We start from the raw sequence: 21,913 nt of genomic DNA, 5'->3' as shown, positions 1-21,913 counted from the left end.
AGAAAAACGTAAATATAAAGATAAAATGGAAACAAACCTTAAAAATTCAAATGCATCGCAGGCGTGGAGGATGATTAAAGAAATGGGTGGCGTTAACAACAAAAAGACAGATTTTAACAATGACACACATATGAATATCGAGGAATTAAATTAATTAAATAAGTTTTACTGTCGATTCGACACCATTGACAACGTACTTTCAAAAATTAATATCATAACAAAAAATACGTCTCCTCCGCCAGAAATCGAAGAAGAGGCGGTCATCAATGTTCTTAAATTATGTAAAAAGAAAAAAGCACCGGGTCCAGATGGACTTAGTGGGGAACTCATTTCAAACTGTAACAACCAACTAGCTGTCCCTTTCTTGCCTATTTTCCAACGTTCAATAGATGAACAGAAAATCCCAATTATATGGAAAACATCGACTATAATTCCAGTACCCAAAAAGAATCCACCAACTCAGCTGAATGATTATAGACCTGTTGCTTTAACATCAATTATTATGAAATGTCTGGAAAAAATTCTGAAAAGAGAGCTGTTGCAATTTATATATGACCAACACATACTTGATCCATATCAGTTTGCCTACCAACAAAATCTTAGTGTGGAAGACGCACTCCTCACAGTGATGCATTCAATATCAAATCACTTGGACGTTTCACCCGCCAACTACTGCCGAATCCTATACGTCGATTTTTCGTCTGCCTTTAATGCCATGAAAACCAACATATTAATCAGTAAACTGCATGCTCTAAACCTTCCCCATTACCTCATCAACTGGTATAACAACTTTCTCATCGATCGCCCCCAACATGTCAGAGTAGGCTCAAATATATCATCAGTAAAAACTCTTTCAAACGGATGCCCACAAGGGTGTGTAAGCTCACCTCTACTTTACATCCTCTATACAAACGATTGTGTGGCTAGCTTTGATAACTGCCAACTCATCAAGTATGCTGATGACACCGCAATACTCGGCCTGCTCAATGATTCCGTCTCCGAATTTAAATACACTGAGCAAGTTAGTAAATTCAGCAAATGGTGTGCCGATAACTGTCTAGAGCTCAATGTAACAAAAACAAAGGAACAACTGTTTGATCACAGAAAAATAGGAAAAAGAGCAAGACAAATAACAAAAATTAACAATCAGGCGGTTGAAACTGTTGAAACGTTTAAATACCTTGGTGTAATTATAGATAACAGTCTAAGATTTGAATCGCACACCAACAATGTCATCAGAAAATGTAATCAGCGCTTGTATATACTCAGAAAATTAAGGTCTTTCAATGTGAACAGAAAGACCATGATACAAATCTACAAGTCATTAATATTGAGTATCGTTTCGTTTGGCATCACAACGTGGTATGGAAGCTGTGGAACAAAAGAAAAATCCAAACTACATAGAACCCTCAGAGAGGCTTCAAAAATAATTAACACAGACCTTAGAAGCCTTGACACAACTTATATTAATGCAGTTGAGAAGAAATCTTTTAACATTATCAACGAAAAGAGGCATCCGCTGAACGAAAAAATTCCAACTTCTGCGCTCCGGAAGACGGTATCTAGAAGCAAAATGTCGGACAAATCGACATAAGACAACCTTCATTCCAACCGCCATAAAATTAATTAACAAATCTTCTGTGGAAAAATGAGACAACCAATGAAAATAACGAGAAGCAGTGGCGTGAATCATCATCATCGACATTGCCGCCGTCGTTATCATCATCATCATCATCATTATCGTAGTCATCATCATCATCATCATCACAATCATTGCCATCTTCTTCTTAATATAAGACACTATATTTATAATATGGTTATCTGCTGTCCCAGCAAATATATCGTATCGTTCTATCTGTCTGTGTGTGTGTCTGTGTGTATGTATGTATGTATGTATGTATGTATGTATGTATGTATGTATGAATGTAGGCATGCATATACGATGACATGCTGGTTTGTATGTATGTCTGCATGTATGTATGTATGTATGTATGTATATGTGTTTGTATGAACGCTCATTTCTTTTGTATACATGTGTAGAAACAATGTGCAAGCGTGTATGTTCGTGTATGGCTGTGTCTGTATTTGTAAATGTGTTGATGTTCATACCATGAACCAAACTGAGCATTGTTTACCTCACATGAATTGCCTTTAATTTGGACAATAAAGATTATTATTATTATTATTATTATTATTATTATTTATAACGAACACATTTGAAACAAATTGATGGAACTTACAAGCGCTTGTCTGTGCCACCTTATCCCCCATTATTAGAGTAAAATGAACTTCTGGTCGGAGGAACTATTTTTCTGTTTGGTGTTGTTTTTATAACTGTGCTGTGCTATACAATTTTCATGTTTCCAATATACAATCTATTAACTGACTATAGCACTCTGACCATTATCAACGTCATTATTATTCACACAATTATAAACAACTTTTTAAAGCCAAATTGAGAATGTAAGAATAGTGCATATTCAAGACTTATTACTGCTGTTTCCACAGCAAAATAAGAGAAACTTGGCAAGAGGGAACTGGTTGTTTTCTGGGTGAATATTATTGACATCTGAAATCTCTATAGATCATTATCGATGACAAACCCTCGAGTCATTTTGATATATGATTAATTGAATGTGTACATATTTCCAATGAAAAAAAAAATATAACGGATTGCTTTATAATACTCATTTAATATTATGTGATGATATTAAACTAGCATTAAATTTGGGTTTTTAAAAAAAAAAAAACTATTACTGCTATTGAATTATCTAGATTTTAAAGTAATTTGAAGAATATTTCTTTTTAAAAAAAGGTTTGCATTTACATAACTCTTATCCAAGGTTAACACAATGCCCTAAGTGTTTTACAATTTTTGAAAACCTCCTAATGATGGATTAACAAGTATTTAACACATCGGAAAATACAGGCAACCTGCTTGGTGGTAGTGCAATTTCCAGACAAAGGCTATGCTCTGTAACATTACGAAAATGTCCAAATCTATATTCATCGCTGACTGAGAGGATGAGGAGAATGTGCCTCCATAAGGGAATACCAATGAATTCTACCAAATTGAATCACTAGACCTTAGTCTATGTTGTGAGTTCAAATTCGTAACTAAACATCATTATACACTGTAAAACACTTTTGAATTACATCAGTGGCTGATATAAAAGAAAGAGGGTGACTTTATTTGGGTTACGTACATATAGTCTTAATAGTGTAACCATCACCCAAACCCTTTGACCTTACCTTTGTCATATTTATTGGGAGTTCCAACCAATAAAGATTCAATTTGATCGTTGTTTGTTTGTTTTTAAGGGTTTTACAAGCTTACAACACATGTAGGTTATATCAGCGCCAGTAAAAAGGAAGAAAATGGGATAGTAAAAAGTTATAGAATTACAATTAAAGCACCCAAGAGAAAGTAAGAAAAAGGGGACATGTGAACAAATAGGGATCAGATGTAGATTCCAAGAGCATACCACCAATGTACTTAGTTTGAGATCACATATAAGTCTCAACCGGACACAAGCACAAAATCCAACAAAGAGGAATACACTCAAATGCTTACATAATACATTCAAAATAACAAATATAATAATACATAACAGAGATGATTTACAAGGAAAAAAATATCATCTCCCAAAACAATAACTATGCATTTGAATGTTTCCCTCCCAGCCAGGACTCCGGCCAGGGCCAGGACAAAACCAAGTAATCTCATTCCAAGACAAAGACAGAAAGCATGTTGGAAAACGAGATAGAAGACAGTATGTACCCCCCTGCCCACTATGGGAGGTCAGGAACCCCACGTTTGTTTTTGGTTTGTTTTAAGGGTATTACAATCTTGCAACACATTAAGCATATCAGTGCCAGTAAAAAGGAAGAAAATGGTAATCAAAAAATTATAGAAGTAAAATTAGAGCACCCAAGAGAAATTAAGACAAAGGGGAATTGGTTCAAAAAGGGCTCATCCAGACAGGATCCCACTACCAGGAACACACTCAAATGGAATGATGGGTACATAAAACAGAGATGATTTAAAAGGGGAAAAAAGAAATATCAACTCCCAAAACTAACACTATACTTTTAACTGTTTCCCTCCCAGCCAAGGACTCAGAAAGGGCCAGGACAAAACCAAGTAATCCCATTCTAGGACAAAGACAGAAAGCAACTCAGAAAACAGATATAGGGGGTTAGAAGACACAGCAAGTCAAATGACCCCCACCCTCCCCCCGCATTGGAAGCTAGACAAGAACTTTAACTTTAAGGGTACAATATATAATGTACAAAATGCCACAACACACCTCATGCCATTTCAAGTATACAAGGACAAGATTAAGTTCTTGGGTCAATTTATTTTTTCAAGGAAATTTTGAAGTACATCCAGATTTTATGAAGGAAGAGAAAATCAAGTCCAATCCTGCAACTCTGCAATGAGACTTTTTGTTTTTTTACCTATTTCGGGTTTTAAATCCTCCTCACTGTCACTTGAATCTTTTACAGTATATAATTTAAGAACATCACCAGAACCGCTATTGCTTTCAATATAATTAGCTGCATTCAATTTCGCTTTCTTGTAGAATTGATGACTTATTGTTGTCTTGGTCATCCCTTTTCGCTTTAACTGATCATCTCCGTTATCAGTCAAAACTTTTAACGATGGATCATTGGAGTTGTTTAGGGATTGCCTTTGGTATGGGAAGCATGTTTTTTCTTTATGATGTGCTGATCTGACTGTCATCGTTAATGAACTGACTGAAGAATGGGTTGGATCTAAGCGATGTTCAGACTGGTCCGAATTTGTTTCGTGTAAATTCCAAGGACAGTGGAAGTGTTTAGTGACCAAGATTAACTTATTTGTAGCTGTTTTCTTAGCATCACAGTGTGAATAATGGACATCAGATAAGGGTTTTCTTTTCTTGTCTGAAATTAATGAAAATGAAATATGAAAAAATCCGAACTGGAAAATGACACATGGCATTTAAAGATGATGAGGGTGATGGGGGGAGGGGGAGAAAAGAAATTGTTCATTGGGCATCTAAATCAACACTGCAGAACTAAAAGAAATATTTTGGGGGGGAATGGGGAAGGGAGTATTTAAGGGTTTTACTAAACTTTTTTGCCATTTCATAACAGCAAAAACAAAGATAGTGGAAGGATAAAATGATTCTAGACCTAAAATGTATGTGTGTGCTGATGAACGCTCAAAAAGGGAAGGCTCAGAGAACATGAAAATATCAAATGGCAACACATCGATGTGACTAATTTGGGTTTACTTCAAAGTTCAATCCAAACCCAGAAACAGGTTGCCACTCAAATAAAAAAACAACATGTATTTAAAAAATGCTTGAAAAATACAAATTATCAAACAATTCCGTACAAAATGTCATCCCACAAAGAAGCATAGATACCTGAGCTTTACATGAAACATGATTTATTTAAATCTGCACACATCATGATTCATGTATACAAAGGTTATAAAGTAAAACAAATGTTTTTTGTGGCGTTATAGTCTTGTGGTATGACACTTGCCTATGGAACTGTAGGTCCCTGGTTCAAGTCGCCAGTGGGCATTGCAAAGTTGAGTCCTTGGAAAAGACTCCCAATTCACATTATCTCATTGTAATATGAATGACTGGCTGGTAACAGCTTTGTCTCTGCCGAAAAAAATATTGTAATAGATACAGAAACAGGACTCGTTCAACATGTTATGTTTGCACTTTACTTGAGACCCCTTTTAAAATGCCTTGAGCATATTGAATGGGTTGTGCTATATAAAAGATCAGGCTTTTAATCTTGTTTTTATCCAAATAACATTCAATGTATGAAGAAATAAAATTGTCTTATTAATAGCCCATTTGTTAAATTTTGAGAAAATATAAAATGAAAGATATAATAAAGGCAATATCTTACAAAAAGCTTTTGTATCCATTGATAAAGACTTCCCGTCACTAAATGAGTGTGATGAGATGACAGACGATGATTGGGAACTTGAGCAATTTTCATAATACTCTTGTTTCCAACTATCCAAAATCTCCTTTGCCCAGCCATCAGTAGTCACATGACAAAGGTCATCGCAACACAAACAGGTATTGTGTGGTGACAAGTAAGAACCAAATTCAAATGAGTTAAACTGAGAAAGAATAAAAGAGTCGATTATATAGCAAAAATTAAACAATCATGATATCAACGTACACATATTATGTACCATGATTCATAAACTTCTACTGCCTGCAACACATATAATATATAAGTTTGCAGTTCAAAATCTATTAATTTTAGTAGAGGTGCCAGACAAGGTTAAAGATTAAGCCCTTGTTTCCTTTTCTTGTGAGTGTGTGTGCTTGCTATTGTGTTGTTTTATGTCTTTAAAACCTAATCTCAATTTACAAAACTTTTTTAGTTAAAATAGTTCAGTTGAATGGTGCTACAACATTAAAAATTTCGCTTTATCAGAAATGGTAGAGATTACTGAATTTAGAAGAATAAAATAAAATGACATATCAGGACACTTCAGTGAAATAGACAACAAAAATTATAACGTGCAATACAAAACATTACACTGTATAAAATGAAAATTTGGTTATATATGACCTGCATAAGGAATAACTACTTAAGCAGTGTGAAGTGCATTGAGAATGGTGAAAATACGGAAATGTCTCTAATTAATGTGAATAAACATTGAAGGCCGTAGTTAATAATGTGGAAGACCAAAAAGAACCCCCCCCCCCCCCTAATAAAACAGCAACATATCGATGGCCCGTTGATCTAACCTCTGAAGCAGCGTCTTTGCAAAAGGCTACTTCAGAGGTTAGATCAACGGGCCATCGATATATATAAATATATAAATCGTTTATGATTCACCTGTTCGCTGATAGAGGTATCTGAGACAATCATGACACATAATTTGTTGAAAGACTTTAAGAAGCGAAGACTTTTTGCTGTAATTTCATTTGCTGAAAAGATATAAATGATTTTGTATATCTATAACTTCAAGACTAAAAAAATATTTTTTAAAATAAAACACACCAAAAAAAATCCCCTAACTTTCAGACTAATACATTAGTCCTTCATAACAATAAAGGCCATTGAGCCGAATTTTATCTTAGAATTCTAAGCATTAAACAATTACTATGTCCTGTTACCCTTTAGATATGATGCTTTTCTATCATTAAGAACTTCAGATCAAATTTAACAGACCCAGCTACCCATTCACCACTGGGCAGATCAGTTAGAGAGGTCAGAAAAGACCTCAACTGAACCCAGCCAACTATCCCCTACCTTGCCGGTCCAGTAGTCTACCAATTAAATTTTTCATTTTTTTCTCAAGATATCATATTCCATATAAATCATCTCCTTGCCACATCTATATAAAGAGTTGTTAGTTTATATATTTCAATGATTTGTGTCCATTTGTGTCTGGATATGACTTTAAGATAGAAACATGGATAGTGTGGTCGTGGAACCTACTTCTCATCTCTGCTGTCACTTTTTCTAGGGTGCTAATAATGATTGCAGATAAACTATAACTCTACACTATCCGCAACATCTTTTAGTTTACTTGTTTCTGATATGACCTTAAAATATCAAAACCACATTTGATTGACAAAAACAATAACAAAAAACAAGCAAAAACCAAACAGTCAACAATAATTTGCTGTCAATATCACGATGTTGTAAACAAATCTTACATGATATATCAATGAACTTGAGGCCATGTTTCTTTCCATAAAATCGTAGAGGTGTTGTAAGTTGACGAATTCCAGAATCAGTAAGACAATTGGCTTGGAGATTAAGCACTTCAAGGCTATTTTTAAAAAAAAATTTAAAAAGCAAAAACTAATTGATATATAATAATTATATATCATGTAATTATATAAATATCAATATAAGCAAATGAATAGTGTTTTCATTTAATTTACCATGCTTAATGCACTTTGGTACTTAATGTTGTGTTGCTGGGAGGGAACCTGATTATACAGATCTCATCTTCTTCTATGATTTCTAGGAGAATATGGAAGAGTTTATCTCTTTTAATTGTGTCAAATGCAGCTGACATGTCCAAGCCAGTAATGTTGATTGCAATCTTTGATTGACATGGTTTTGCTGCTATCCATCTGTGTGCCCATACAGCATCGGATGTATAATTCTTTCTGTATGAATCCACTCTGAACTGTGAGATAAATATTCTTCCACCTTTGGCCTTATTCGGTTTAAAAAAATAAGTGATAGTGTTTTTCTCAGTGTGGTGAGAAGTGTAATCAGTTTGAGATTTTTGGGTGGACCTTTGGGCTTCCCTGGTTTTGGTAATGCTATTAGGACCCCTTTGTTAATGTCCAGGATTTCATTTATCTCAAATGATTTGTTGAATATTTCTGCAATCTGCTTGACAAGTGATGATGGTTCATATTCATACTCGAGAAATTCCCCAGCAATGCTGTCTTCATCTGGTGCCTTCCCATTGTTCAATTTATTTACACTTGATCGCACTTGAGATCTACATATTTTGCACTAGCTCAGTTCTCCCCATTGTGATGGTCCACCTCTCCCTTATTTGAATGCATTACAACAGAAAAAAAACAAAAAAACACGCTTATGGCAGGCATGCCTCAATTTCAAATTTCAGGGACATTTTTACGGATCAAATCTCAAATTTCAGAAACAGTACGCTATACAATAGTAATGTCATAAAAGATAGTCAAACATCTGATATCAAGAGCATAATATGGTTACAATGGTGCCAGAGGTAATTATAAGTAGTTACTCATCTGCTTGCAACAAAAGTGGTTATCCTCACTCACTGTTAAAAATATAATATTATTTGGATAACTACTCAAAATAACAATACCACTGGTGAGAATAACTGACCACAAAAAAGGAGGTTTTTCTCCAATCATTAAGATAGAGAATAGCTTACCAAGTTCAAAATGATATGGTTTGTTGATGCTGATGATGTGGTAGTGATGGTGGTGGTTGTAGTAGCGGTGGTAGGGGTTTTGATGTGGTGGTGGAGGTTGTTGTAGTAGTGGTAGGAGGAATGATGATGTGGTGGTATGTGGTGATGGTTGTAGTAGCGGTAGTAGAGATGATGATGTGGTAGTGGTGGTAGTAATTAGAGATGATAACATGGCGATGATTGTTGAAGTAGCGGTGGTAGGAGCAAATATCCTAAAGGCACACTGAAGGAAAATTAAATGGTTATAAAAAGTTAAACTTCTCACTCTCCCCTCCCACTAGAAAAAAAAATCTCAAATAAGAGAAAATTTGCAGAATCCCCATCCCTGGATATTATTGTCTCTTATCTGGTCACTGATCACATAAAATTTCTCTTGATTTTGTTTTAAGATCCATAACGGTACTAAGTTATGTCAACACTACAAAGATGCCTAAAAACTCACATATAAAGAGCCTGTGGCACTGATGGGAGTTGTGATTAGTTATCATATTCATAGGAAAATTAAACCAGTGTATTGTTACATCCAAAGCATTGAATCTTAATGGGCATTTCTATATGGTCATGCAAAAAATAATAATGTGTTTGTTTTGTAAAGCAATGAAGAGATATATTTGTATATGTAGTGAAATAAAAAATTATGGATTCTTGATCCATTTACCTTTGAAGGAGTGCAATCTGAGATAGCAGCTCATGATTATCTCCCAGGCTACAAAAAGACAAATCCAAGCAAGTGAGTTCCTTTAAAAGCCAAGGACATTCAATGAGAGCATCATTTACAAATAAATGACAATATTGAAGACATAAAGAATCCAAAATGCCAGTTTTAGTGTAAGCATCAAAAAAGACCTGCAAATAATATCAGAACGTTTTAGATCATAGAATTTCTGGAAATAATTTTCAGGATTTAAACAATTTTTGTTGGAGAGGAGCTTCATTTAAATCTTCTTATCTTTATCTGAATGCACAATCTGAAACATAACAAATTTCGACTACAGAGGACAAGTAAGTCCAACAGAAAAAAAAATGAAGAATCAAATACACAGTTTATCGCTAAATATGAGTAAATGCTGTTCTAAAAATTGTCCATCCTTTTTACAGCAACATTAAAAAATAATTAGCCCTTTCAAATCTGGCTTTTATCTTTAACCCTCTCGTGTTCAGATTCTTTTTGGGGGAGTAGATAATGAGTTCCCTATATGGCCATGTCAATCATGTAGATATCCTTTGATGATATAAGCCTACTCTTTGATATCTGTAGTCGCCTTTTCGTTTTCTACGGTCACTCATGGCTAAACTCCGCCCAGAAACGATTTCATAGGTCCGTCCATCACCAAATTTCAAACTTTTGTTCTCGTGAGCTCTAAAGTTTTTTGACCGAAGAACGATTGGCTACTGAGCATCTTGACCCTTCAACGATTGGTCGTTCTGGCAGCTCACGTGTCAACAGCCGTCAACAATGAATTGAATCATCGTTGAGGCAGTGGAACACGGCCATGGAATAGTTGCGTCACAATCGCCATGTTGATGAATAAATTACCCAGGCATGGTTGATAGGTAAAAAAGCCAAATTATGTTCTAGTTAAATTTGAAACAAACAAAGTATATCACTGATCTTGTCTCTTTGAGATATAAAGAATGATATAAAAATCAAGAAAATCGGCCGATAAATAAAAAAGTTGCTAAAAAAAGCTAAAACAAACAAAAGCAATTTTTAAAATCAAATATATTTGTAAAACAGTTGGTTTTCAACCGATTTTTATGAAACAAAGACCAATGTACTTCTTTTTTCAAGCTGATTTCAGCAATGTGACTTTCAAATTCCTCAGAATTATATTATTTACTTTTAGATTTTAGCTTTTAGGCCTACTCAAGAAGGTGTTATATTCCTTGCATAACAATAGTGTAATACACCGACGGGGAGAAGCGTCTTTGTTTCGGCCAGCTGGATAGATAGTCTGTGATTGGTCGAAGACTTTGAGACACTTGATTCACAATTCTACACGAATGGACCCTGGCGGTCTATCAAAGAGGTGTAACAAATTTATTTACCGACTATTTTTCTTGGTGCTAAAATTACAAAGTAATAAATTTCGCATCAGAAAAAATAACTCTGAAGTTCCTATCTCTTTATTACAATAAAATTGATACCACGAATGACAAAATCGACCCACAAATAAGGAGTTATAAATTATTCATAATATTTTTAAAAGTTTACAATAATTGTCTTCAAAGTCATTTTTCATCACCAAAGTCGTAATTATTTACTGATTTTAACCAAACAAAGTGCAATGTCAATGATTTTCACCCGCAAATAAAATAGGATCCAAATCGCAATTTCTGAAACATATTTTCTTTTCTGTCGGCAAATTTATAAAAATCAAAGCTGAAAACACCCTGCGGCAGTGACAGGGCCTGTCATTTCCTTCAAAACGATTGGATTTTACTTACTGAGGCCAGTTTTGGCTACCCCGCCCATGAATATTTGGCCGTTGTCGGTTTTTGTCGGGTTGAATCTTAAAGGGTTAAACAATACAAAACATCCGGCTAACAAAATATTGGTAAAATAACATTGCTTGGCAAGGACCACTTCTTTCAGAGAGTGTCCATATATGAGAAACAATGACAAACCAGAACATTCTTGAAAACAGCAATATAGATATGTTCCCTACAGCAACAGTTAGGGCAACTGCCTCAAAAAAAAAAAAAAAGAGAAAAAAAATCTCTGAGATAAGAAGAAACGATCTTAGATAAGAAGAATCAATCTTATCAACACCAGGTCAGATAATTATCAGGGATATTTTGAAAGAATTATATTTTTCATCCTTTCATATTTGAAGAAACGTTTTGCAGTTAAACAAAAAAAACTTTTTTTTTTAAATTGAAATTTAATAATCAGGCAATGAGGATTTGTTCAATTTGGTTTTAAAATGGTTAAAAATCCCTCAAGGCCTGCAGTAAATTTAGTAATTATTCGAAAGGCTGTGCCTATTCGGACTCGAGACTGAATAGTCTCCCATGGCTATTCGGACTCAAATTCGGATGCGCATGTAAAATCAACATATTATTCAGACTCATTTTCAATAGTCTCTCATGTCAGAATAGTTTATTTGTTTTGTTTTAGAAAAATATTTTAATTATTGATAATTACATAAAAAAGCAAATTAAAATTATGATGTTAGTAACTATCAAAGGAAAGTATAAAACCGCTAGACCATTTGACTAAACAAAACTCTAGAGTCTAAATTTAAGTTCAGGGTGAGCAACTCGGTACTTGTGTCTGTGTGTTTGTTGGGGGGGGGGGGGGGGGGGGGGGCGGAGATGGGTCTTTGAATGAGTAGAATATTGTAAGCTTGAGGTTAAGGTTGTTACCTTCAAATTTGATTTTGATATGTGACTCTTCTTAATATTTGTGAATTGTCCTTTTCTTGTTGATTCTTCGAAAATCTTTTTGCCAATCGTGTGTGGAAATCCAATAAAGGAATCCACAAGGTGAATGTTCGATGCTACATAATCAAGACAAAGAGAAAAGAGAGACATTGTCTTATTCAAAAGTAGAGCTCTCTGTTCTATCTTTTATAATTTAGTTTTAGGCTAGGTGAACAGACAGTATGTAAGAGCTCAATGGTTTTAGGCATTAGGATTTCATTTCATTATCATATTTCAGCTGTTTGAAAACCTGCGTTTTTGTTTTGAAGAGGGTGTGTTTCCGTTTTAATTTCTTTCGAATTTCACTATAAATTTCAGCTGTGTTTTTTATCATTCCGGTAATTCGTAGCATTTCCGTCAACAAACAACAATGGACGACGACGAAAGAGATTATTACCGACAACCAAACAATTCATACCGACAAACAGATGACAATTGGGATAGGAGAGAAGAAGAGCCGTATCGTGCAAACCGTAACCGAGATCATGATAGATCTCGGAATCGGAGATGGCACAGAGAAAGGAGACGAAGTAGGTCGCGGTCACCTCCAAGGCGAAGGGATCGAGATAGGGATAGTGATAGAAGTAGAAGAAGGTATGACTATGACGACGATGAATCCAGAGGAGATAGGCGAAATGATGTTCCCTCAAATCGTTATGACGATGAACACTATCATCGGGAGGATTCAACAAGACTTGATAGGCACGATGGCAGACAAAAACCTGAACAGGATTGGAGGTTGAAATTGACAAATATAAGAGATGCACATTTCAATCGAAGTAAACAAGCACCGTCATCTACACAAAACCAATTTACAAATGACGGCAGTTTTCTTGAAAAGTTCAAACAAATGACCGGAGAAAGTTCAAATGTGATGCCCAATTCTTTAGCTCTAGCGTCGTCATCAATTCAATTTGATTCGGAAATATCACTACCACCGCTTACCACAATGGAGATGCAAGAGCCTAGCCAGCCGGTATCGTCCAAAGAAGATAATAATGATCTCGATGGAGTCCCCATCAAGAAACCAGTTCCTGTTCCCGTTCCAGTATCAGTAAGATATTTGTGCATAACTTTAGAGTTAGTATTGACTGTATTTGAAAGGATTTCCAAAGATACTTTTCTGATACTGAGCTGATAATAACAACACGTAGTAACTAGATCTAGATAGTTTCAGTTTCATTGGCTCGTCATAGACTTACAAAGTTACAACAACTTACACTATTAAGTTAGTAGATAGCGTTTGGATAGCTAGCTTATCATTGTTGAGGTATATATTCCTTGTTTTAGCAGCAGTATTAACAAACTATAAATATTGTGTCTCATTAGACGTGCCAAACATGTTGAATGTTGACCTATATCACTATATTGAATTGCCTATATTATATCAATATAAGATTTTTTAGCTTATACAATAATATCAAAAGACATACAGATTGGAAGGAAGAACTTCCATATACAGGTGCCACTCAGGGAAGACCCACGATTATACATCAAATGTCATAGGTTATAATACATAGATGTTTATTAAAGAATAATGTATACATTATAATACATAGATATAAGATACATAAGTATTCAATGGATTCAAAATTTATATTATCGGGAGTCGTATTATATACTCCACTATTCCAATGGGCAATATATAAGACATTCTCCGTAAGGAAGTGTAGAATAACCTTTAATGTGGATTTTTTTTTAAAAGGTGCTCTAAAAGAATTATACCTATAAGTTAATGTTTCAAATTATTTCTAAAACATATAAGATAGAATGAATGTAAAAAGAATTATTTAAATGCAAAGTTAAAAAAAAAAAGAGCCTAAATACGGATTACTTCCCTCGTTCTGAGATTTTGTCTTTTGGCCGAATTGGTACCTGTACTGTGAAGGTAAAATAACCAAAACTCCCCGAAATAATTCTGTTGCTTTCTAGTGGCCATGCCATAAAGACAGTTTAACACTACTAGTATTTCAGCTACTGTTTTTTTAGTTTTTTATTGTTGAATTGGCTCCTTTTGTGTGATACAGATAAAATCTGGGATATCAAAAGCGACTGCAAAACTAAAAGATTGTTGCACAGCTGTATCTCGAGTTCAAATCTAAATAGATGAAATTATTGAAAAAAACACAGTTTTTCTGGTCTCATATAGATACATTTGTTTTTTCCTTTGGATAAATATCACTTTAACTCCAGGTGACCAAGTCATGATATTTACTATTAGTCATTAGTGGCGCCTGTATGTGGAATTTCAACAGATTGGAACATGTATCCATGCATGGATTCCATTCCTAGAAGTTCATATGTAAGATTTACTTCTTCAGATTGGCAGAAGGCGGCTGGCAAAACCACTTAAGACAGGTGTCGTTTTCAAGAAAACACAACAATCAGAGGAGGTAATAAAATGCTTAGATATGCTGAATTATATTAATTATATCATATAAGATACAGGTGAATTTAAAAAACAATCTTTTCCTTACAAATGAACAAAGAGAAGCCACGATATTTGATATATGTTGATTAAAAATAGCTTTATACACTTTCTGCATGATTCATGCTTGTTGTGGAGCTAGTTTTATTTCATCGGATCATTGTGATCCTCAAGAGTTTTCTACTCTTGTTAAAAGGCAATAATAGACTTTTTAATTATGAATTTTGGTCCAGTCAGTCACATGATGGCAATCTTCAGAAAGAAAAAGAAAAATCAATATCTTGTTTTCATAATATTATTGAGCATTCCTAGTCTTAGTCATTTTTGTCTCTTTGTAAAATTCAGGTGTGCTTCCAGTCTTGAATAACACATCCCTATAATGTGGTTATTGAAATAAAGCACACAAGGATAGAGCAATGTCATGTGCCCAATCTTTTAATATCTTTGTAAATGTGTTACCCAGCCTTGCTGCTTTAACAGATGACACATATCTCGATCTCAAAGTAGCCTTAATAAGTTTATGTTTAAATACATCTCTTGCAGACTTGTAAATCCTCTGACTATTATCGGAATTCCAACTCACCAGTATTGATCCTACAAGCTTACTCTGTCCTTTGAAGTTGAAGAGTTTTTAAAAATAAAGTTCTATTAAAAATTAGCTGAACATACCACTCCCAACTGCTATTTTCAGTAGGGTGACCCTCCACCTTTCTCTTGCTCCACGAAGTAAAGTATTTCCTTCATGTATGTTGAGTTAGGGAGTCAAGGATGTCTTTGCTATTTTTAGTTTTTTTTACAATAACAATAGCTTGACTCTGTTTTCCATGAAAAAATTGATAAAGTTATATTGCAATGAATGAAACTGCGTTGTACAAGGTCAAAGTTACTGGAAATGACTTTTACTTTTATTTGCATTTTTACAGTTGGCTTTTGATTTTAGGGTTCACTAATATTTTCTTTGAACACTTAATGTAGTTTTCAATTTCAATGCACTAGAAGATTTTGTTGATCATTCTACTGACCTAAGAGCTATTGAGAGTGGTGTAAAAATTAAATTTACATTTGAAAAACGTTCAGACTATTCTGTTTCTCAGCATTTACAGGTCTGCTCTAAGGTTTAAAAAGAACCTTTTTTTGACAGGAATGAAACAGAAAATTTTTTTTTTTTAAAAATACAGTATTTAACTATTCATTTGGATTTTGTTTTTTTTTAAAGTTGAGTAAGTCTAAGTAAGTTAGTCATAATTCTCTAGCAGCAACCTGCAGACACTAAATTTTTTACTAAGTATTTTCAAATTAGAAGTGTAATCATTAAGGTGAGTATGGTATTAAAATTTTAAGTTTCAATCATTTTTGAGACTTCTTTGGATTATCGGAAAAGTATATTTTTTTTGTGTGTGGATTACTTTTCATGAATGACGTCAACAAAAAGTGTTAAAAATCAATGAATTTATAACTGGGTTTGCAAGAGCCCTATCTTAATCTTTAGATTGAACTTATCAAACTCTACAGCATTTATTGTTATGTAGCTAAAGTTTGGATGCCAATCAGACCCACAAATGGAGAAGATCAATCATCTCCAATTCTTGCCCTGAAAGGAACTCTGAATCATGAATGATGTATTTTCAATTCATTCATTGTAAAAATATGCGGGTTAGTATTCATACTTAACTGACATTGTGAGATTTCCATGCACAGGATGAAGCAAGCCAAGAGAAATTGGATGCTTGGTCGAAATATCTCAACGCCATGCAGCAATACAAGAAGGGAACATGTGCGGACGAGGACACCAGCCGGCCTCTAGTGAAGTGACAAAAAGTTATTGCAGTGTAAAGTATACTTTAATGAACACTCCAACATATTTTCATGGCAATTAAGAAACCAAGTTAGAATTTCTGAATGGTGAGATTGAGAGGGCAATATCATTGGGTAATGAAAAGAATAATTAATTGTGTATTATGTTGCACATGTAAAATAAAAATTTTAAAGAAAGAATGATGATAATAAGAGAATAAAAGAGATTTTTTGAATGGAATTTTAAGCACTCATTTATATTTTCTTCAATTGCTACTTTGGTATTTCATCTTAGTCTCACTGGTTTCTAGTTTGTCTATGTAATGCACTGTAAATGATTTTTATTTAACAGATTAACAACCATTCTTTATTAGTGATTGGTGCTCTTATCACTCTCCCCTCCTGCTTCTCATCCTCATTATCTTTACGATCACCAACATACAATCTTGTTGTTTCTGAGTCTTAGAGTTTTCTCAGAGAGCCCTGAAATGACGGGGATGTCACTTTATGTGAAAGAAGTAGAGAAAAATAAAAATTCAATCTGCTATTTCATTCCAATAAATATGGCAATCAGACTACAGCAATCTTAATATTCGGCCTCCACCATTATTTTCCATAACAGTATAAGTAGGAAATTAATACATGATTTCTATGTATTTGCATCATGAAAACAATCCACAATCCAGTTGGAGCTGCGCAGACACATGATTATTTGTAATGCAACACCATATTGCTCTCTGGATGGTTGTCAATTTACAATTTCGTGTAATATACTACACTAACTAGAAATTTGACCGTGCATGAATTTGAAGTGACTGTGGTTTTCCCCATGAAATCAGACAGCAAAAATTGGTTCAACCAAATCTGCAATCCAGTTAACAAGTCACAAGATCAATTCTTTTCAATATAATTTTCATATTTCATCAGCTCACAATGTTTTGGACTTACTTAATCTTTGTAGAATAGTTTCCTCTTTACCATTGATGTTGGACTTAAACTAGGTCGTTTGAAGAGGAGGGAATAATAATTCCCTTTATTCATCCCAATGTTTATTGAGGGTCTATTCCAAGGGAAGACTGGAATAACCCAGGCATCAGTCACACTGCAGCGCTGCAAACTGAGCTAAGGCGAGGTGACTTACTCAAGGCCACACAGTGCAGCGGGTATTCGAGCTTGGTACCTTTCGGGTATGAAGCAAAGACCGTACCGCTGCCCCATTTTAACATTTTTGCTTTCAAATCAAAAGGTGTTTTAATAGAATTAATGACATATCAATCATCAGCTTTTCAGCATAACAATATCCATACTATTTAAAAATGTAATGTATTGAAAGAGAGCAATAAACAATCATGAATTTTTCATGTTTATGATGAAGAAATGAGCTCCTAACTTATATTATGATTATTTGTAATGCAACACCATATTGCTCTCTGGATGGTTGTCAATTTACAATTTCATGTAATATACTACACTAACTAGAATTTTGACCGTGCATGAATTTGAAGTGACTGTGGTTTTCCCCATGAAATCAGACAGCAAAAATTGGTTCAATTAAGTCCACTTTCTACTGTATCAGATTAGCGTTTTGTCTTGTCACTTACACACCTTCTACTTTTAGGGCTTCAAGCATTGATAAAAATTGTATGTAAGATTCAGTCCAATTTGCATTCCACAAATTGTATTCAACTGAAGCTTTTTGAAAATTAACTACGCCTGAAGTAGCTACACATTTATTGTTCAATAAATTATACTCTCATCCACCTAATTTTTTTTTGCTCATCAGAAAGTTTGTTGAATGCTTGTTAGATTGTTGTGAGAAATTCCAAATAGATGTTTTGATTGCAAATTATATCTTTTTTTTTCTGGGCAATCAAACTGAAGTTCTAGCCAATATACTTGACCATTAAAGCTGACATGCTATCAACCAGTTAAATGAGAAAACGTCCTTCAAATATTGATCGATTTAAATTACCTTCATCTTGCAAAACCTCTCAAACCTAGGACTTTGCTACATTCAGTCATCCTTCAATGATTGTATTTTATATGATAGATATTTAGATTTGAAGTACCAGCCAGGAGAATTAAATTTCAACCAAGGGTTGATGAGGCAATTTATGTAAATTAGTGAAATCACTAGGCAACGAAGTTGACTGAGAGTGTTTAAGTGTTGGAGTTTAATGCATAATCATAGTCAATTTTCACTGCTAAATTACAGTCAGTTTTCTGTAATTGTATGATTTAGCGTGGCACAGGGGTATGGTTTTGCTTCACATCTAAAAGGTAACAACTATTCATTCCCATTCATGCTGTATGACCTTGAGCAAATCACTTTGCCCTTGCTCACTTTGGGGCACTGCCCTGCATTTGACGTCAGGGTTATTGCAGTCAGTAAATCCGAATGAAAACTTTGCTATGAGGATGGATAACGTGAATGAAATTATTTTTTAAAATTTGAATTTTTATTTCTATTTTTGCTGCGTGAAGAATGGATGTTCATTGAAAAATATGTAATCATAATATTTGTATGCATTTTGTTTTCAGTTTTAAGTGAGATAAAGTTATTGTGTAGAATACCTGCTATTTTGGGTAATACACCATGCTCATGTAAAATTGGAAAGTTAAGGTATTGTGTTTCAAATGAATCGTGTTTCAAACTGATCACATGACAGAAGAGATGATCTCACATTATTGATGGTTTTGCCCTTTGTATTTTTTTTTTCAGAAGACCTGTTAAAATTTCTTCACATTTGTTTGGTTGTTTCGAAGTTTGTTTTACTGCCAATGCCCTTTTAAACTTAATTTCTTGTTTTAAAATGTCATTTTTATTCTCTGCATTACAATTTTCTTGTTTTGTTTTTTTTAATTTTCGTATTTGACAAAATAATTATTCAAAATGGAGGAGAGCAATGTATAACATCTGCGTTATATGCAGCACCTTTGAAACGCTCGCTCTCTCTCTCTCTCTCTCTCTCTCTCTCTCTCTCTCTCTCTCTCTCTCTCTCTCTCTCTCTCTCTCTCCCTTCTCTTTGGTGGGGGGGGGGGGGGGGGGGGGGGGATGGGAGAGCTCTTTCAGTCTCGAATTCTTAGACATCCCTTTTCAACTTAATGTTAATCATCATGATCAGCTGTACACCAGGTTCGATTTTCAGTTTACATTTCATCTCCCCCCTCCCTCTCTCTCTCTCTCTCTCTCTCTCTCTCTCTCTCTCTCTCTCTCTCTCTCTCTCTCTCTCTCTCTCTCTCTCTCTCTCTCTCTCTCTCCTTTCCTTGAACACACATTTAGGCACCTCTAGATTTTGGCTAACATAAGGTGTCTCAGAACAGGCAATGCCATTATTTTAATGAGATTCCATTATACTGTAGCTGCTAGTCTTGATTACCCTCAATTTGGTTTTTCAATGTTCAGAACTATTTATAGTTATATTACAGTTCTGCCTCATTACGCTAGACACAAAAGTTATATTTGAAAATTTGATCATGATGCTCCCATGGTAAGCTATTGTAATATGTCATCGACCGTTAAATGACTTGTGTTAAATATAACAAGTGTTCCGTCATGAGAGGATTAATAAAAATTGCCTTTGGACAATTGTCATTTTCTCTCTTTTTTTTTCTATGTGAATCACTTGCTAAGAATCAAGAACTGAATACCTTTGCTCACCAGGCAAAACAAAAGTGATCCTTTAGAGCCTTTATATTTAGTCTATGGAGCCAAGGTTGATACCTGTGTTATAGTGTTAGACGGACAATATCAATTGCTTGTTATGCTTTGGATAGGACGCTAGTCTATTTCAAAATGCGTTCTAGATCTAACAGACCCAGCTAACCAATCACTAATAGGTGGACAAGCTAAAGGCAGTTGACAATCCTATACTAGTTCTGTCAGAAAACCCAGATTATTTTACCCTTAACAAATAGGCTGGTTTACCATTCAATTATTTTTTTTTACTGTGTCTATCTTTTTGCTAGAGTGAAATGGGAGAGGGGGGAGGGGGATATAGAGAGAGGAGAGACCCTGACTCAAAATTAAAACAAATAAATATCCTTTTTTAAAAATGTTTCTACAATGTCTTTTGTTTTCGCCACTTTAAAAAACAGGATTTCATCCCCGCCCCCATGTCTTACATTTGCTTTTTCTTTATTATCTACTAGAGTTACAATAAATTTAATGAAATCTTTTATATTTAATTTGTTATCTTCATCATCATGCTCTCAACTCTGATATGTGGTATAAAAGTCAGAAGAAAAAAAAAAAAATAAGCAAACCAGGACAGAAGATCACTGTCTCTGTCACTCATTTTCTAATGAGCTTCTTGTATTTCATCTCTTTGACTCTTTATTAGATATACATTGCGTCATTATAAAAGTAAATTAATATTATAAAGATGTTGAAAATATCAAGAATGGAAAAAATAGAATAAGGTTGGATTGGAGGTGAAACATAATACCACGGTCTCACTGCTGAATCTGTTAGTAACAGTGTTACTACTACTACCTCCAACTCCACTGCTATGTGAAATAACCCAATATTATTCCTTTTGGCAGTTTCTGTCCAATTTGTTCCCTACCCCTATTCGATCATCACATATCTTGAGTTCTTTATTTCCTTTTAAATTATGTCGGAAGTTGCAGTAGTGTTAAGTTTGTCTAATGTAATTTTGTAAAGTATGTAATTGTTTACACGTGTGTGAGTTTGTGTGCATGTGTGCGCGTTTCTCTCTCTCTCTCTCTCTGTGTGTGTGTGTGTGTGTGTGTGTGTGTGTGTGTGTGTGTGTGTGTGTGTTTAAAATGATCCTCTAATAAAATGAATAAATATGACTACCTTATGATTATAAACACAGACTGGTTTATTTTATCCTTCAATATTGTCTTGTCTTTTCTTCATCAAGATGTAGTAACCTCCATGTGTTGGAGGATTGGTCTAGTCTACATCATTCAATGGAACACAAGTCAGTACACAACACACTTGAAATGAGTAACGGTAAAGTGTTCCTACTCATGAAAACAAAAAGATAGTATGTATTGTCGAAACGTCTTTGGACAAGGAATTTTTGCCAGCACATGCAGTAGATTGTTTCTGGAGACGTACACCTACTGATGAGGGGAGGGGGGGGGGGGGTAATGTTTATTTCATTTAATTATTCATTTCCCAAATAATGAATTGTTGGTTAAGGCCATTTGTGAGCGAGTGTGTTTGTTCTTATTTTTTAAATTTTTCTTTTATTTATTTATTTTTTCTAAAACACTTTCTTTTTCTCTTTAAAGCAACTCTAAATGAATATAATCACTGCATAAGAAACCGT

At 34.4% G+C, this 21,913-nt stretch overlaps 2 protein-coding genes across 4 annotated transcripts; one reads left to right on the top strand and one right to left on the bottom strand.

The window, feature by feature from the left end:
* Nucleotides 1-4,341: 4,341 nt before the first annotated feature.
* Nucleotides 4,342-12,667, bottom strand: LOC144975189 (leucine-rich repeat-containing protein 42-like). 2 transcript variants are annotated; one of them, XM_078919009.1, is made up of 6 exons: nucleotides 12,332-12,667; nucleotides 9,621-9,808; nucleotides 7,698-7,813; nucleotides 6,871-6,962; nucleotides 5,920-6,139; nucleotides 4,342-4,929 (listed from the first exon to the last, which is right to left on the bottom strand). In XM_078919009.1, the coding sequence occupies exons 1-6, from the start codon at nucleotides 12,497-12,499 to the stop codon at nucleotides 4,415-4,417; spliced, it is 1,299 nt and encodes a 432-aa protein (XP_078775135.1). In that variant the 5' UTR covers nucleotides 12,500-12,667; the 3' UTR covers nucleotides 4,342-4,414. The 2 variants fall into 2 exon arrangements, with proteins under 2 accessions (XP_078775135.1, XP_078775145.1); XM_078919019.1 differs by having other exon boundaries at nucleotides 9,621-9,700.
* A 59-nt stretch (nucleotides 12,668-12,726) lies between these two features.
* Nucleotides 12,727-19,869, top strand: LOC144975197 (uncharacterized). 2 transcript variants are annotated; one of them, XM_078919033.1, is made up of 3 exons: nucleotides 12,727-13,442; nucleotides 14,710-14,781; nucleotides 16,515-19,869. In XM_078919033.1, exons 1-3 carry the CDS (start codon nucleotides 12,759-12,761, stop codon nucleotides 16,626-16,628), a joined length of 870 nt encoding a protein of 289 aa, XP_078775159.1. In that variant the 5' UTR covers nucleotides 12,727-12,758; the 3' UTR covers nucleotides 16,629-19,869. The 2 variants fall into 2 exon arrangements, with proteins under 2 accessions (XP_078775159.1, XP_078775167.1); XM_078919041.1 differs by having other exon boundaries at nucleotides 16,286-19,869.
* The last annotated feature ends 2,044 nt before the right edge of the window (nucleotides 19,870-21,913 follow it).

Source organism: Berghia stephanieae, chromosome 1, assembly GCF_034508935.2.
Source record: "Berghia stephanieae isolate SIO BIC M18660-M18661 chromosome 1, UCSD_Bste_1.3, whole genome shotgun sequence".
Classification (NCBI taxonomy): Eukaryota; Metazoa; Mollusca; class Gastropoda; order Nudibranchia; family Aeolidiidae; genus Berghia; species Berghia stephanieae.
This window is presented reverse-complemented; position numbering and strand designations above follow the sequence as displayed.